The sequence below is a fragment of the Chiloscyllium punctatum genome, chromosome 22 (assembly GCF_047496795.1).
Source record: "Chiloscyllium punctatum isolate Juve2018m chromosome 22, sChiPun1.3, whole genome shotgun sequence".
Classification (NCBI taxonomy): domain Eukaryota; kingdom Metazoa; phylum Chordata; class Chondrichthyes; order Orectolobiformes; family Hemiscylliidae; genus Chiloscyllium; species Chiloscyllium punctatum.
This window is the reverse complement of record NC_092760.1, coordinates 39103592-39118984: the sequence shown is the minus strand read 5'-3', so window position 1 is coordinate 39118984 and position 15393 is coordinate 39103592. Positions and strand designations below refer to the sequence as shown.

Sequence of the window (15393 nt, the reverse complement as noted above, 5' to 3'; positions counted from 1 at the left end):
TTGACTTCCTCAAAAAATAAAACAGAAAAGTTTTGAACACTTAGCAGATTTCTACTGTCTGTAATTTTCCAATTTGCACTTCTACTGGCCCTGGATTTTCTTCACATTACCTTCACATCATTACTATACACTGATCTGCATTTGTTTCTCTTTTCTGTATATCCAGAAGTGCTCTGACACACAACTGAACTTTTTTTTTAACCATCACCAAATCATCTGTGGTATTATTTTAATCTATTAACCACTGATCTGCATATTTGAAAAACAGTCGAGAATGTGGTGCTAGAAAAGCACAGCAGGTCAGACAGCATCTGAGGAGCAGGAAAATCAATGTTTCGGGCAAAAGCCCCTCATTCTTGATGAAGGGCTTTTGCCTGGAATGTTGATTTCCCTGCTCCTCGGATGCTGCCTAACCTGCTGTGCTTTTTCAACACCACACTGTTGACTCTAATCTCCAGCATCTGCCAATCAATTTCAGATGGGTGTGCTTCTGGCCAGCTAAGTGAAGCTGCTTAAATAATGGGAGTTGAGTTGCATGTACTATCGAGCACCAACAATCGAGCAAATTGCGCATTAATAGTTTGTAAGGTAGAATGTAGAAGTTTTCTGTGATCTCACCTAATACAGATCAAACTCTGCTTTGTCAAAATTACACATAACATATACAGTGAGTACCACACAGCCAAATAAATCGCATTGGTTATATCTTACCAATATCTTTTGCTTTTCGTGGTATCGGTCGCCTGAGAAGCCAAATCATCTTTTTGGCATCCAATCGAATTTCAAATAGGTTATTTAAAAATGCAAGTAATGGAGCCAAGGGAAACGCTGCGACAAATATTGTGGTAAAACCATACTGAATTGCTGAAAAAGAAAAGAGATTGATTACAGAGTTATCACAGCTATGTATCAAGACAAATAATGACAACACTGATGATCACTGTTGGAGGCTTTCTGCTTTTATTAATTCACAGGTTGTAGGCATCATTGGCTATCCCAGAACTTACTCCTAATCCCTAATTGCTCAGAGGGCCATTAAGGATCAATCACATTGCTATGAGTCTGAAATGTAGGCCAGACCTAGTACTTCCCTAAAGTATGCTATTGAACAAAATTGTTACTTCCTCTCTTGCAATAGTTATCGAAAAATTCATAATTCCAGACTTTTATTAATTTCAAATGCATTCAAACCCAGGTACCCAAAACATAACACTGAAAGAACTGTGGATTTTGGAAATCAGAGACAAAAACATAAATCACTGGATAAACTCAGCGGGTCTGGCAGCATCTGTGGAGAGAAGTCAGAGTTAATGTTTCGGGTCCTGTGACCTTCTTCAAAGTATAGTCCATCACTATCTTTCAGATTGCTGCTAACAAACAAACCTAAAGATTTTTGTGTTGAACTTAATTGCTATTCAGAAAAGAAGCACCCATCTATATAACATATCTGGAAGGATCAAGCGAAAGGCATAATTCAAAACCAGTGGAAAGGGTAGTGGCAGTGGCAATGAATGTCAACACCAGCACCTCATGCACAGTTAATTGATGTTAGAAGTTAACTTTTTTCGGGACAGTCTCTCCTTTAATACAGAACTGTGTCTTTTCCTCACATGTATAACCTTTTAGTAATTCGTGCATGGGGTGCTACGAGCAAGCCACCTTTTTGTTTACATGAGAAAGTGATGGTGAACTATTTCCCTGAATTATTGAGTAGGCCAGTTCAGAGAGCAGTTAAGAGACAACCATTTTGCTGCAGATTTAGAGTGAAATATAGGCCAGACTGTGTAAGGATGATAGATTTCCTTCCTTAATAAAAGCAAAATACTGTAGATGCTGGAACACAGGGAATGCTGGAGAAACTCAGCAGGGCTGGCATCTATGGAGAGAGAAGCAGAGTTAACATTCTGCATCTGGTAGAATCATCTTCAGTACTAGGATTCACATTTTCTTTCCTAAAGGGTTTTAGAGAAATCTTTTTTAAAAAATATCGATGATTGCCATTTTCATGATTGCCATTACCTATAATACTTCTTTCTTAAGTTCAAGATTTATTGAACTAAGTTTAAATTCATGAGCTATTATGGTAGTATAAACAAAAGAACTGTGGATGCTGGAAATCAGAAACAAAAACAGAAATTGCTGAACAATCTCAGCTGGTCTGACAGCATCCGTGCAGATAAACCAGAAGTAACGTTTCAGATCTAGTGACCCTTCTTCAGAACTGGAGAACTTCTCCCAAAAGAAGAAATAAACAAACAAAGCTGTACACATAGGATGTTAGAAACACCTTAACACAAGAATTTCAATCTATTTCCAAATATCATCCATTAAAGTAACTTAATCCCAGAGATTACTCATCTCTCACATATATTTCAGTTTAATAAAAATCTTTACTTCACTGACTTTCCCTATTTTTGTTTTTTGAACTGTGGAAACAATTTTATTATTTTTTTCTAACTCTGCAGGCATGAATCTTTCACAATTCTGATGGTCTAAACTTTGTTAGTTCTAACAGCTTGAAGATTTCCTAAAATGGAAAATGTAGAAGCAACTTCCAGTGAGATGACTGGTTCATCTGAACTGATTTGATTTCCCAGAGTGGAGAAACCGTTTCATCTTCTGAACTGAACTCTGGGTTCTTCTGAACTAAAAAGCTGAACCTTCTGTTCTGAAGCCAAAATTTAATGCAACTTGCTATATCGCTTTACAAGTCAATTTTGGTAATGAATTGTGCATGTTCAATTTCTTTAAGGCAGTAGTTGAGTCTTGGAATCTGAAAGGATTTTATCTTTGTTATTACATTGACTTTGTGATAATCAATCTTTTAGTGCAAATTTGTCACCTGCCCTGAATGAGTGAGTAGACTCGATGGGCCAAAAGGCTTTTTTGTGCTGCAGAACTCTATGCTTCTACGACATATGAAAATGAAAGAGAGGTGTGTCATGAGGCGTCTTAATGTTGGCACATGTGAGATGCTAACACCCATTGGCCTGGTGTGTTTTTGGCTGTTGCCCTTCAAGCATGCCCTGAGATGTCGGTGCTAGATCTCCAACAGAGAGGTCTGTAGGAACAAACAGCAAACTAGTTACCAGGTAACTGTCCTGACTTTCATGTCAGAAATTGTCCACAGCTAGGTTGTATCTGGAGGGAAATGGTATTATAATGAGATGAGATTAAATAATAATGAGATGTTAATTGAATTGAATGATTTATTGCCACTTGTATTTAACAAATAAATAGTGAAAAATGTAATATGTTGGCACACGCCAGCCCTATTTTAAGTTGCAGAGGATATTAAGATACAGCTTAAAACAGTGTTCCTCCTCCCTTGCTCCACTCAACATCAGGAGATTCCTTGTCCACCAACTCCCCCCACATCACAGTCCATTCCAGAAGTCTGACTTTGGGACCACCACCGCTCCCTCACCAGGAGCATCATACTGGGCCTACCATGCTGCCAATGCAACTGGTGCTCCCATCAATTTACCAGGAGTACTAATTTGGGCTCACCGCATTGCCACAACTGACTGACATCAGCTGCAAAGGCCTCCCTGCTGCCTTCTCTGCCGACCACATAGGCCAAGCTGCTATTGCTGCCATCTTGAAAATTGGTGCCATGCTACTGTCTCAAGTGATCCACTGGGCCCACCAATGTTGAAGTTGCCATGCTCCGACACCACCTCTCGCTGCTGGGCCCAACTTGCTGCTGTTGCAAACTCTCTGAGAGCTCACTCTTTTCCTCCATGCTTGGTTCGCACTTCCTGAAGAGCCAACTCCTGCCGCCGCTACTGTACATGCTTGGGAGGCCCACTCTCACCCTACCGAGGAAGCAGAAAAGACCTCCAAAGAGGGGAAAAAAGAGAGCAAAAGTAAAAGGAAAAAAAAATAAAGAAAACAGATGAAAGTCGACGAGCCTCAGGCCAGGAGATCGGATGCAGCCCTGCTCTTTCAGAGTCATCTTGGACTTGAATACACACAAATAGGCCTTTCCCTGCTCACTAGCAAGAATCTCATATTGTCACTCAACACTTGGTTGGAAAATGTTTCATTCAACATTGCGAAAATCCTCACTGGTTATCTATGTTATTTTCTCAACTTTCACACTGCTGTCCTTGTTATGCAGGGAATGGAAGATTCCATCTTTTTTGTTCAGTCTTTATTAAATGATCATGCTAGGGTTCAGTATTGTCCTTATCACTCTATGAAATATGGCTGAACCTGCAGCCACAACTGTTCCTTCCTTCTATTTTAAAGGATATTACCTAAAATCATTCATGGGGAGTAAGTGAAATGACATCGGTAAACTTCAACCTCTGTAAATTTTCTACCTGACCATCCTGAGATGAAGATACATTTGGACAGTACTGACTCATCCAGGTAATTTTCTCATTTTTATCTTGACTGATTGTCTCCACCACACCCAGTGCACCAGGCCCACCCCACTTTTCTCCTCCTCATTCCTCACCCGATCATCTGTCATTTACTGGATCCCACTTCCATACCTCCATTCCCCGACCTAATCCAAAATCATCTCACCATCGATTCACCCTTGTTGATCTGAGTTTTGATGCAAAGTTTCATTTGCCTGTGGTCCTCCCTTGTACCAAATAGTGTTAACTAAGGAAAACTATAGGTAATACACATAACTGCAGAAAGCTGGCAGATGCATACTACTTGTAAATAATTCTGAACAACATGCCATGGGATCCTCATGCTCCACTGACTTTATCTTGAAGGTAGGACATAATTAAAAAGTTATTTTTCTGTAAATAAGCATTTATAGTACGTGAAATCATTAGCAGCCACAGCCTGGCATATTGTTCAACACGCCAAAAATACATTGATAACTTTATTGCTCTACCTCAATCTACTGATGGGAAATGGAAATTTCACTTTTCCACCAAATTAAGTCATTTTGCTTATCCAGTTCCCTGCTCTTGGACTATATAAAATTTCCTAACAATTCAAAATAATAATTAAGCACAAAGAAGTTCAGGAGATTTGCAACATCTAAAAAGTGCTACTGAAAAGCTGTCCTCTTTCCTTCAAGAAGGCAAATATTAAAAACAAGTTTTAAACACTTGAGGAAACAACTGTTAGAGCAAACAAAGTTAAAAATCACACAACACCAGGTTATAGTCCAACAGGTTTAACTGGAAGCTTTTTAACTTTGTACACCCCAGTCCAACACTGACATCTCCAAATCGTTAGAGTTAACGTTACAGTACAATACGATAAGCATTTAGGTTGGGCATATAGTACAGTGAAAGAGGAATTAGGTTTGAGAGTAATGGACTTACCCATTTCTAAAAACTCATTGAAAAATGAGTAAGAGTTGAATTTATTTAAACTGTAATTTTTGATCCAGTGTTTAGTTACGTCCTCAACTTTCTTTGTTGAGAGCATTGATTTCTTCCTCCACTTAAACTTCAAGATTCTGTAATGTACACCAAGGATAATTAAGTTAAATAAGGATGGACTTAACATATAACATCAAAATATGAATTCTAAGTACAGTACATGTATATCATACAGTAGTATTGCCTAGAAATCAGATTTCATTCAGATATTTTTGTGTAATGGATCGAGCACACATTGTTTTTGTTTAAGGGTAAGATTAAAGTAGCCAGCATGTAATGTTCATGCTACCTAAAAATTTTAATCAGACAAATATACTGCTGATTTTTCCCACATTATTCATTGGCTGCATATTTATTGAGATTGTTAGCAATATTAGACAAATGTAGTTCTACTTAAAAACAGCCAGCACTTCTTAAAAAGATATACTGTGGCTGAAAATCCAAGGACAATTGGCTGAAGAAGGAAATGAGCTGACAGCAAAATTATCTGATGCTGCACTGGAGACTTTGGTGTAGGTAGCAGAGGAGAAAGGAGACATCAATTTGTTTCCATGGAACATAAAGCCTTCCTAAATATATATGTAGGAGAAAGTTGGAAAAGCTTAACAGGTGTCTCAATGTCAAAAGCAGTATACCAAGGACTTGGCTGCAATGACAGAGAAAAGATATTATTTTCAAAAAGAGTTCAGATAGAAACAGTTGAAAGTATATCCTTATCGTAGCTACTTAGAGCCACATTAATTATAACACCGATAGTCTTCACAACACTCCCATTCATTCCTCTAGTTATGCAGTATAGTACACATACCTCAATCACTTTATGCTCACAGACTCTCAGTGAGAGTTAGAGGAAGATATTTGCATAATGACTCATCAGCCATCGGTGCACAGGAAAGAGGGTATCAAACATGCCACTTTGCAATAGGGTGAGACTGCATGCTAGTTCTGACATTGATACAAACTTGGACGGTCCTGCCTACTGAAGGTAGTACACAGGCATTCACCAGGAAATGCTAGAGGAACAGGGCAACTCCCAGAAAATTTTGTAGAGCATGAAATGACCAGCTCCAAATTGTCTTAAGCCAATAATCAGCATCCCTTGTGCAGTATAAATGTTGATTTCCCCTTGAATTGGTACTCTTGCAAAATGTCCTGATTTGTGCAAGACAAAAAGCATCATTAAAATGTTTTATCAGCAATATTCAGGATATACATTGGTAAGTGAATAGGTAAAGACTTGAACAATGTAGGAAATTAGGAAATTGTTGATTTTGGCAGGAAGAATAAATATAAGCATTTTATCTCACTTTTGAGAGTTGCAGTGATCTAAAATGCAAAGGGATTTGTATCTAGTGCATAGAGTCATAAAGATGTACACCACAGAAACAGATCCTTCACTCCAGCTCGTCCATGCCGATCGGATATCCCAAACTAATCTAGTCCCATTCGCCAACACTTGGCCCATATACCTCTAAACCTTTCCTATTCATATACCCATCCACCTTTTAGATGCTGTAATATTTCAGCCTCCACCCCTTCCTCTGGCAGCTCATTCCATAAATACACCACCCTCTGCATGAAAAGGTTGCCACATATTGATCCCCTCTCACTCTAAACCTACACCCTCTAGTTCTGGACACTCCCACCTCAGGGAAAAGACTTTGTGTATTTATCTCATCCATGCCCCTCATGATTTTATAAATCTCTATGAGGTCACCCCTCAGCCTCCAACACTCCAGGAAAACAGCCCCAGCCTATTCAGCTTTTCCCTATAGCTCAAATCCTCTAACCCTGGCAACAGTCTTGTAAATCTTTTCTGAACCCTTTCAAGTTTCACAACATCCTTCCGATAGGAAGGAGACCAGAACTGCACGCAATATTCCAAAAGTGGCCTAACCAATGTCCTGTATAGCTGAAACATGACCTCCCAACTCCTATACTCAATGCTCTTGAATAACAAAACATTTCAATGCAAGTTCAGCTTTTCAGTACCCAAACAGTTCAACTGTTTTATCAAGCATCTTAGTTTGAGTTTGCTCCCTGGCTATGAAGTTATCTATCTGCGAACACCTGACCCAATTTATCAGGATGAAATTAAAACTTTCCAAGTAAGACTAACAATAAAAAGTCATTCCTGTCCTATATTGCTTATTGCCTAACTCTAGGTAACCTCCAATCATGAAGTCCCTTTATTTATCACACATGCTTCAAGTTCCACAGAACTATCCCTTGAAATTGCATCATGAAGTTTCTCTTTGTGATGCCATTTGGGCATTAGTGGGTCTACTTCCTTTTGAAAACAGCCTATGTTAAGCAAGGTAAACCTAACTGAAAAATACTATAGCATCCTGCAGCAATGGAATCCATTTTAACAGCTTTACAACCAAATTTGTCTTCAAAACCCTTAGTCACTAGTTTGGCTTTGGTCTTATATATCCCAACAGGGAGCACTTCTTACGTAAAGGTCGGCTGTATCTGGTACGTATAATTTCAGCTCTCCAACTCTTTTTGATCTGCATTATTTATCAATTCATCTTCTTTTTTTTTGTAGCCACTAAAATATTTTGATCACAAGCACTTCTACTTCTCATACTATTCTCAGCTTATTCCATTATCCTTGTTCCTATTAATCTGCAACCTTATAATTAATTGACCACATAGTTAGGGATCCTCTTGGAAGCAGTGGTCACAGTATTGTTGAATTAAGAATAAATATGGAGAGTGTGAAATTAAAATCCAATACGGGGATCCTGCACTTAAACAAGGGAGACCACAATAGGATGAGGGAGGACTTCGCTAAAGTAGACTGGAAACAAAGATTTTATGGTGGGACAGTTGACGAGCAGTGGAGAACTTACAAAGCAATTTTTCAAAGTGCTCAACAAAAGCATATTCCAGTGAAAAGAAAGAACTGTCAGAAAAGGGGTAATCTGCCATGGGTGTCTAAGGAAAAAAGGAGGCTATCAAATTGAAAGGGAAGGTATACAAAGTGGCCAAAAACAGCAGGAAACTTGCAGACTGGAAATCTTTAAAGGTCAACAGAAATCCACGAAAAGAGCTATAAAGAAATGTAAGATAGAACATGAGAAAATATTGGCACAGAATATAAAAACAGATAGCAAAACTTTCTATAATAATATAAAACGAAAAAGATAGGCTAACGTAAATGTTGGTCCTTTACAGAATGAGAAGGGGCATTTAATTATGGGGTATTATGAAATGACTGAGGCATTGAACAGGTGTTTTGTGTTGGTCTTCACAGTGGAGGACACTAATAACATGCCAGTAATTGACAAAGAGACGAAGGTACGCGAGGACCTGGAAACAATCATTATTACAGAAGGAGTAGTGTTGGGCAAGCTAATGGAGTTAAGGATAAACAAGTCTCCTGGCCCTGATGGAATGCATCCCAGGGTACTAAAAGAGATGGCGGGAGAAATAGCAAGTGCATTTGTGATAATTTTCCAAAATTCACTGGACTTGGGGCGGTTCTAGCAGATTGGAAAACAGCAAATGTGATGCCACTGTTTAAAAAGGGAGATAGACAAAAGATGGGGAATTATAGACTTGTTAGCTTAACTTCTGTAGTGGGAAAGATACTTGAGTCTATTATCAAGGAAGAATAGCAAGGCATCGAGATAGAAATTGTCTTGTTGGGCAAAGGCAGTATGGGTTCATGAAAGGCAGGTCATGCTTAACTCATTTTTTAGAATTTAACGAAGACATTATGAGCAAGGTGGACAACCGGGACCTAGTGCATGTGGTGTACTTAGATTTCCAAAAGGCCTTCAACAAGGTGCTGCACAGAGGCTGCTGCATAAGATAAAATTGCGTGGTGTTAAGGGTAATGTTTTAGCATGGATAGAGGATTGGTTGACTAACAGGAAGCAAACAGTGTGCTATTCTGGTTGGCAATCAGTAACTAGTGATGTGCCTCGGGGATCAGTTGGGACCGCAATTATTCGCAACTTATATAGATGATTTAGAGTTGGGGACCATGTGTAGTGTGTCAAAGTTTGCAGATGACACTAAGATGAGTGGCAGAGCAAAGTGTGCAGAAGGCTGTAAAGCTTTGCAGAGGAACATAAATACTTTAAGTGAGTGGGCAAAGATCTGGCAGATGGAATATAATGTTAATAAATGTGAAGTCTGCCATTTTGGTCGGAGTAACAGTAAAAGGGATTATTACTTGAATGGTGAAAAGTTGCAGCATGCCGCTATGCAAAGGGACCTGGATGTCCTTGTGCATGAATCACAGAGGGTTGGTCTACAGATACAACAAGTAATTAGGAAGGCAAACAGAATTTTATCCTTCATTGCTAAAGGGATTGAGTTTATAAGCAGGGAGGTAATATTGCAGCTGTACAGGGTGCTGGTGAGGTCACACCTGGATTACTGCATGCAGTTTTGGTCTCCTTACTTGAGAAAGGATACACCGGCACTAGAGGGGGTGCAGAGAAGGTTCCCTAGACTGATTCCAGAGTTGAGGGGGTTGGCTTATGAGGAGAGACTGAGTAGACTGGGATTATAGAATTTAGAAGAATGAGAGGGGGAATCTTATAGAAACATATAAAATTATGAAGGGAATAAGTAAGATAGAAGTAGAGAGGATGTTTCCACTGGCAGGTGAAACCAGGACCAGAGGGCATAGCCTCAAAATTAGAGGAGCAGATTTAGGACTGAATTGAGAAGGAATGTCTTCATCCAGAGAGTTGTATATCAATGGAATTCCCTGCCCAGTGAAGTAGTTGAAGCTACTTCAGTAAATGATTTTAAAGCTAAGATAGATTTTTTTTCAATAATAAAGTAATTAAGGTATATGATGAGAAGGCAGGTAAGTGGAGCTGAGTCCACAAAAAGATCAACCATGATCTTACTGAATGACGGAGCAGACTCAAAGGGCCAGATGGCCTACTCCTGCTCCTGGTTCTTATGTTCTATGTTCTTAATTAACCTCCTACTTCATTCTGGGCCACTATTAGAATAGCTCCTGCTCTAATAACCAAAATTATTTTCACAAGTTTGAGATGTTTTCCTAGGGCTACACTCACTTTAACATCCAGTTTAGAATTGTGACTGAATTCTTTAGGCCTTCCACATCTCTATCGCATTTTGCCCATCCATGGATCTTATGTGACTTCACTCATTTTGCACATTTAGCTAATGTTTCTATATGCTGATACTTTTCCCTACTATCCCTAATGGTGATATTCCTCCATTCACTAATTCCTTCTTGCATGTACACTACATTGGTAACAATTTTTGGTTATTGACTTCTGGGGCAAATAGAAAAAGCAAATGCTCTGTGTCACTTTGTTCATATTTAGTCAACTCTTCATATGTGTTTATTTGGTCCTCAAGACTGTCCAACATATGCATATGCAAAGTGTGTGCTAACTCATCACCTTGAATGACTTGTTCAGTTTCTTGAGTGTGTTATCAGTGACAATTAATTTTGGGAATTCATACTGTCACTTTGGTTGCTATAAAATTACTGTTTTTATATCACTATCTACAATCTTACCTGGACATTTCCATTCTTTCTGATTTTTGTGAGATATCATGAGTCCAGGTTTAAAATTTATTTATGGTAGCTTTATATTGTGCCATAAGGCTCACCAAATTTTCTCTGAAAACTTAACCTTAATGAATGCTCTTCTGTCCTGCATGCAAGGCATTCAAGTTCTCACAAAAAGTGAAGCTAATTGTAATCCCTTCTGAAGCCAGGGTTAATCACTCATTACTGAAAAAATGTTGGGACAAAGAAAAATTTACTTAGATTATAGCCTCTAATAATTTGCATTGACTGCATGTGCCAGTCAGATGTTACTTTTCATTTTGTTGGTCCATGAAGCATCTCACCTCTTACAATGTAATTTTTTTCCCATAGTCTCTCACTCAAGGGATTTCTGCTGCCATATCCATTATACAATATTCGTATTGTCACTAGAATCCTCAAATTCATCATTGCCATAGAACCCCTTCACTGTCAGTTGGAAATTATGCATTTCCCTCGTCCAGTTCCTATCAAATTGTTCATTATCTTTTCCACCATTACTGTTTTTATTATTTATTGTGGGGGTCAGTTTAGCTCAGTTGGTGTGTGATGCTGACAGCATGGGTTCAATTCCCACACAAGTGTTTATATTTGTCTGATTTCATGCCTGTAATTGATATTTCCATACTGGCCAATGGCAAGATGCAGGATTAATGGGGACAGGGTTACACTGATTTAGAAGGTAACAGACGGACTGTAGCTAAGGAAAGGAAAATTGTATGGCACGATGGTTAAACAGCACCTAGGGTGAGAGAATGAATTGTACATGTGAGGGACTGTCAGCCATGTTGCCTATATGCAATTGGTAGTGTGGCTGCTTTACAATGACGTTGCTGGTGAAAGGCAATGCTAAATTTCAACACTTGTCCAGCTGCAAGGTGACCTTTGAAAGATGGCACACGACTGCAAGGGATGCCACTCTTGTGGCAGATACACACTGAGTGGTGAATTGTTGTAGGAAGGATGTCATAATAAGATGGAGTAGAAGTCGGACGAGAGAGATACTATAAGCGAAAGGGAGGCAGTTAATGAGGTGAATTTGGTAAAATATGGCAAGAGAACTCACTGGGTCTCGCAGTATGAAACTCTCTAAAAAAATTAACTAAAGTCAAATTTAGCCAAAAGATTCTGCCTCATGATACTTTTTTGTGGATTGAGTTTATTAACTGCTCAGTCCTATAATTTTTAAAACCTATTTTTCTAATCAATCTGTCCAGAGATGTTATTACATACTTTTGGAGTAGGTGGAATTTTAACCCAGGTCTCCAGGGGTAGGGATTTTAGCAGTGCACCACAAGAGGGCTTCTTGCTCAGTCTTATAACTCATTTCACAAATAAGTCCCACCTCCTCCTCTTTTATTAACTTTTTACTATTAAAGTGCCATAAAATCTCATTAAATTAACAATTAGATTACTTACAGTGTGGAAACAGGCCCTTCGGCCCAACAATTCCACATTGCCCCGCCCAAGCGCAGCCCACCCATACGCCTACATCTACCCCTTACCTAACACTACGGGCAATTTAGCATGGCCAATCCACCTGACCTGCACATCTTTGGACTGTGGGAGGAAACCGGAGCACCCGGAGGAAACCCACGCAGACACGGGGAGAACGTGCAAACTCCACACAGTCAGTCGCCTGAGGCGGGTATAAGCACTACCTAACAGGACAGTGTAACAAGGACATTACTAGGAGGGGGTAGGAAGAGAGGGAGGAGATTACACTAAAATAAAGTGCTCCATTTTAAATTTTTATAGATATTTTATTTAACGTATTTTTCTAATCAATCTGTTCAGAGATGTCACTACACACCTCTGGAATAGATGGAACTTGAAGCTGGGACACTACTACTGTGCTAAAAGACAGCTCCACTGCTGTTTTTGTGTCTACCCAACCAATGAGTTAGTCAATTAACCCAATCACCCATTTAATTACTTGTCACATTAGCACTTCAGCACTTACCCCAATACTCCATGTAGACTAGTAATTTTAAACAACTCTGCAAACAACCAAATATTGCTACAAATACAGATTTAACTAATAAAATTAAACAACTAGCCTAAATGTAATTGATGATCCCCTTACACAAGGGGTCTTTCCTGCTGCTAAAAAGATGTTCAGCTATGTAAGGTTAACATAGAGAGGTAGAATAGATAATGTGCCAGTGCCTGGTCTAGGAGGCCCAGGTTCAAGATCCACCTGCTCCAGAGGTGTGTAATACCAGCTCTGAACAGAATGACTACAAAATATCTAGGGTACCTTATGGTGCAGTGGTAATATCCTTACCACTGGCTTCAGAGGAGAGCAATAGTATTTCTGAACAGGTTGATTAGGAAAATATCTAAAGGGCAGTAGATAAAATATGATACTCTAGAATGGCATTACTGATGTCAAATTAGCATTACATGCTGCTTGTTATCATGATCTGCTGTATCTATATCATCTCCGTGACTTCAATAAATGTTTGCATATATTTACATACACCAGAAGTATATGTCTATATTATAGATACTAGTTTGGAAGCAAAATGGTATCTGTTAAACTTAAAAAAAAAGGTACTATGAATGTTATGGTCTGCACCATAAAACCTTCATGTTAATCTTTCTATTCAAAGTGGCTTACTAATTCTGCTGCTTACCCATGTCTTCTCATTTTTTTCCTCTTTGTAAGAGGCTACAAACTTTTTTCACCAGCTTAAATTTTTGGTTGAAATTTGCAGAAGTTATTCAAATCGGGGGAAGCATTTATAGTTTAAACTAAATACAGAATGCTGTTGATTGTATATAGCATAATACAGCCTAACAAATTAGTGAATCTTTGGTGGCTAAGGGTGCCACAAAATGTTCTTGTGTCTAAATGGTACCAAAGAGTGAAGAAGGATTTTGGTATGCTTTCCTTTATTGGTCAGACTATTGAGTAAAGGAGTTGGGAGGTCATGTTGTGGCTGTACAGGAAATTGGTTGGGCCACTGTTGGAATATTGCGTGCAATTCTGGTCTCCTTCCTATCGGAAAAATGTTGTGAAACTTGAAAGGGTTCAGAAAAGATTTACAAGGATGTTGCCAGGGTTGGAGGGTTTGAGCTATAGGGAGAGGCTGAACAGGCTGGGGCTGCTTTCCCTGGACCGTCGGAGGCTGAGGGGTGACCTTATAGAGGTTTACAAAATTATGAGGGGCATGGATAGGATAAACAGACAAGGTCTTTTCCCTGGGGTTGGGGAGTCCAGAACTAGAGGGCATAGGTTTAGGGTGAGAGGGGAAAGAAATAAAAGAGACCTAAGGGGCAACTTTTTCACGCAGAGGGTGGTATGTGTATGAAATGAGTTGCCAGAGGATCCGGTGGAGGCTGGTACAATTGCAACATTTAAGAGGCATTTGGATGGGTATATGAATAGGAAGGGTTTGGAGGGATATGGACCAGGTGCTGGCAGGTAGGACTAGATTGGGCTGGGATATCTGGTTGGGTTGGACAGGTGGACCGAAGAGTCTGTTTCCATGCTGTATATCTCTATGACTCTATGTTTATTAGCTGTAAAATGGTGTCCTTAGTAGTATATTATGCCAGGGCTCCTATAGGAAGGATGTTGTGAAACTTGAAAGGGTACAAAAGAGATTTACAAGGATGTTCCCAGGGTTGGAGGGTTTCAGCTTTAGGGAGAGGCTAAATAGGCTGGGACTAGTTTCCCTGGAGCATCAGAGGCTGAGGGGTGACCTTAAAGAGGTTTATAAAATCATGAGGGACATGGGTGAACAAACAAAGTCTTTTCCCTGGGGTGCGGGAAGTCCAGAACTAGACGGCATAGGTTTAATGTGAGAGGGGAAGAATTTAAAAGGGACCTAAGGGGCAACTTTTACACACAGAGGGTGGTGCATGTTTGGAATGAGCTGCCAGACGAAGTGGTGGAGGCTGGTAAATTTACAACATTTAAAAGGCATCTGGATGGGTACATGAATAGTAAGGATTTAGAGGGATATGGGTCAAGTGTTGGCAGATGGGACTAGATTAGTTTAGGATATGTGGTCGGCATGGATGAGGTGGACCAAAGGGTCTGTTTCCGTGCTGTGTATCTCTAAGACTCTATGACTGTATGACTTAACAGATTCAATCTGAGCAAAGTGTTACCTTGTATGTCATACATTTTGGCTTGTGTGATACAAACAAGTTTACTGCTGATCAAGTTAAACTTACGGAATAGTATACTCCATAGTGGTGCTCAGCAATTGTTTCAACACCATAATCATAGACATTTGAATTAAAAGATCCGCCATGCAGCCACTTGGATGGCACTAAAAAAGAGAACATGGGTGTCAACCATTGCTCTATTCATATGTTTGTTTACAAAGTCAATTGGGATGATTTTTACCCTACACGTTTTGAAAATGCTTGGCACTCTGTTTGAAAGGAACCTGAGAGTATGGAAATGAAACAGTATTTGTGGGCATGTAATAGGGTAGTACAGCACCCAGCCTCTACATT

General features: G+C 39.4%; 1 protein-coding gene across 1 annotated transcript in view; it reads right to left on the bottom strand.

The window, feature by feature from the left end:
* The window catches only part of LOC140493883 (anoctamin-9-like), a 199356-nt gene that overhangs the window by 28016 nt on the left and 155947 nt on the right, over positions 1 to 15393 (bottom strand). The window contains exons 16-18 of the mRNA XM_072592877.1: positions 15106 to 15203; positions 5301 to 5437; positions 712 to 864 (exon numbers count right to left, since the gene is read on the bottom strand). Coding sequence (XP_072448978.1) covers positions 712 to 864; positions 5301 to 5437; positions 15106 to 15203 — 388 coding nt within the window. The remainder of the gene's footprint in view (positions 1 to 711; positions 865 to 5300; positions 5438 to 15105; positions 15204 to 15393) is intronic.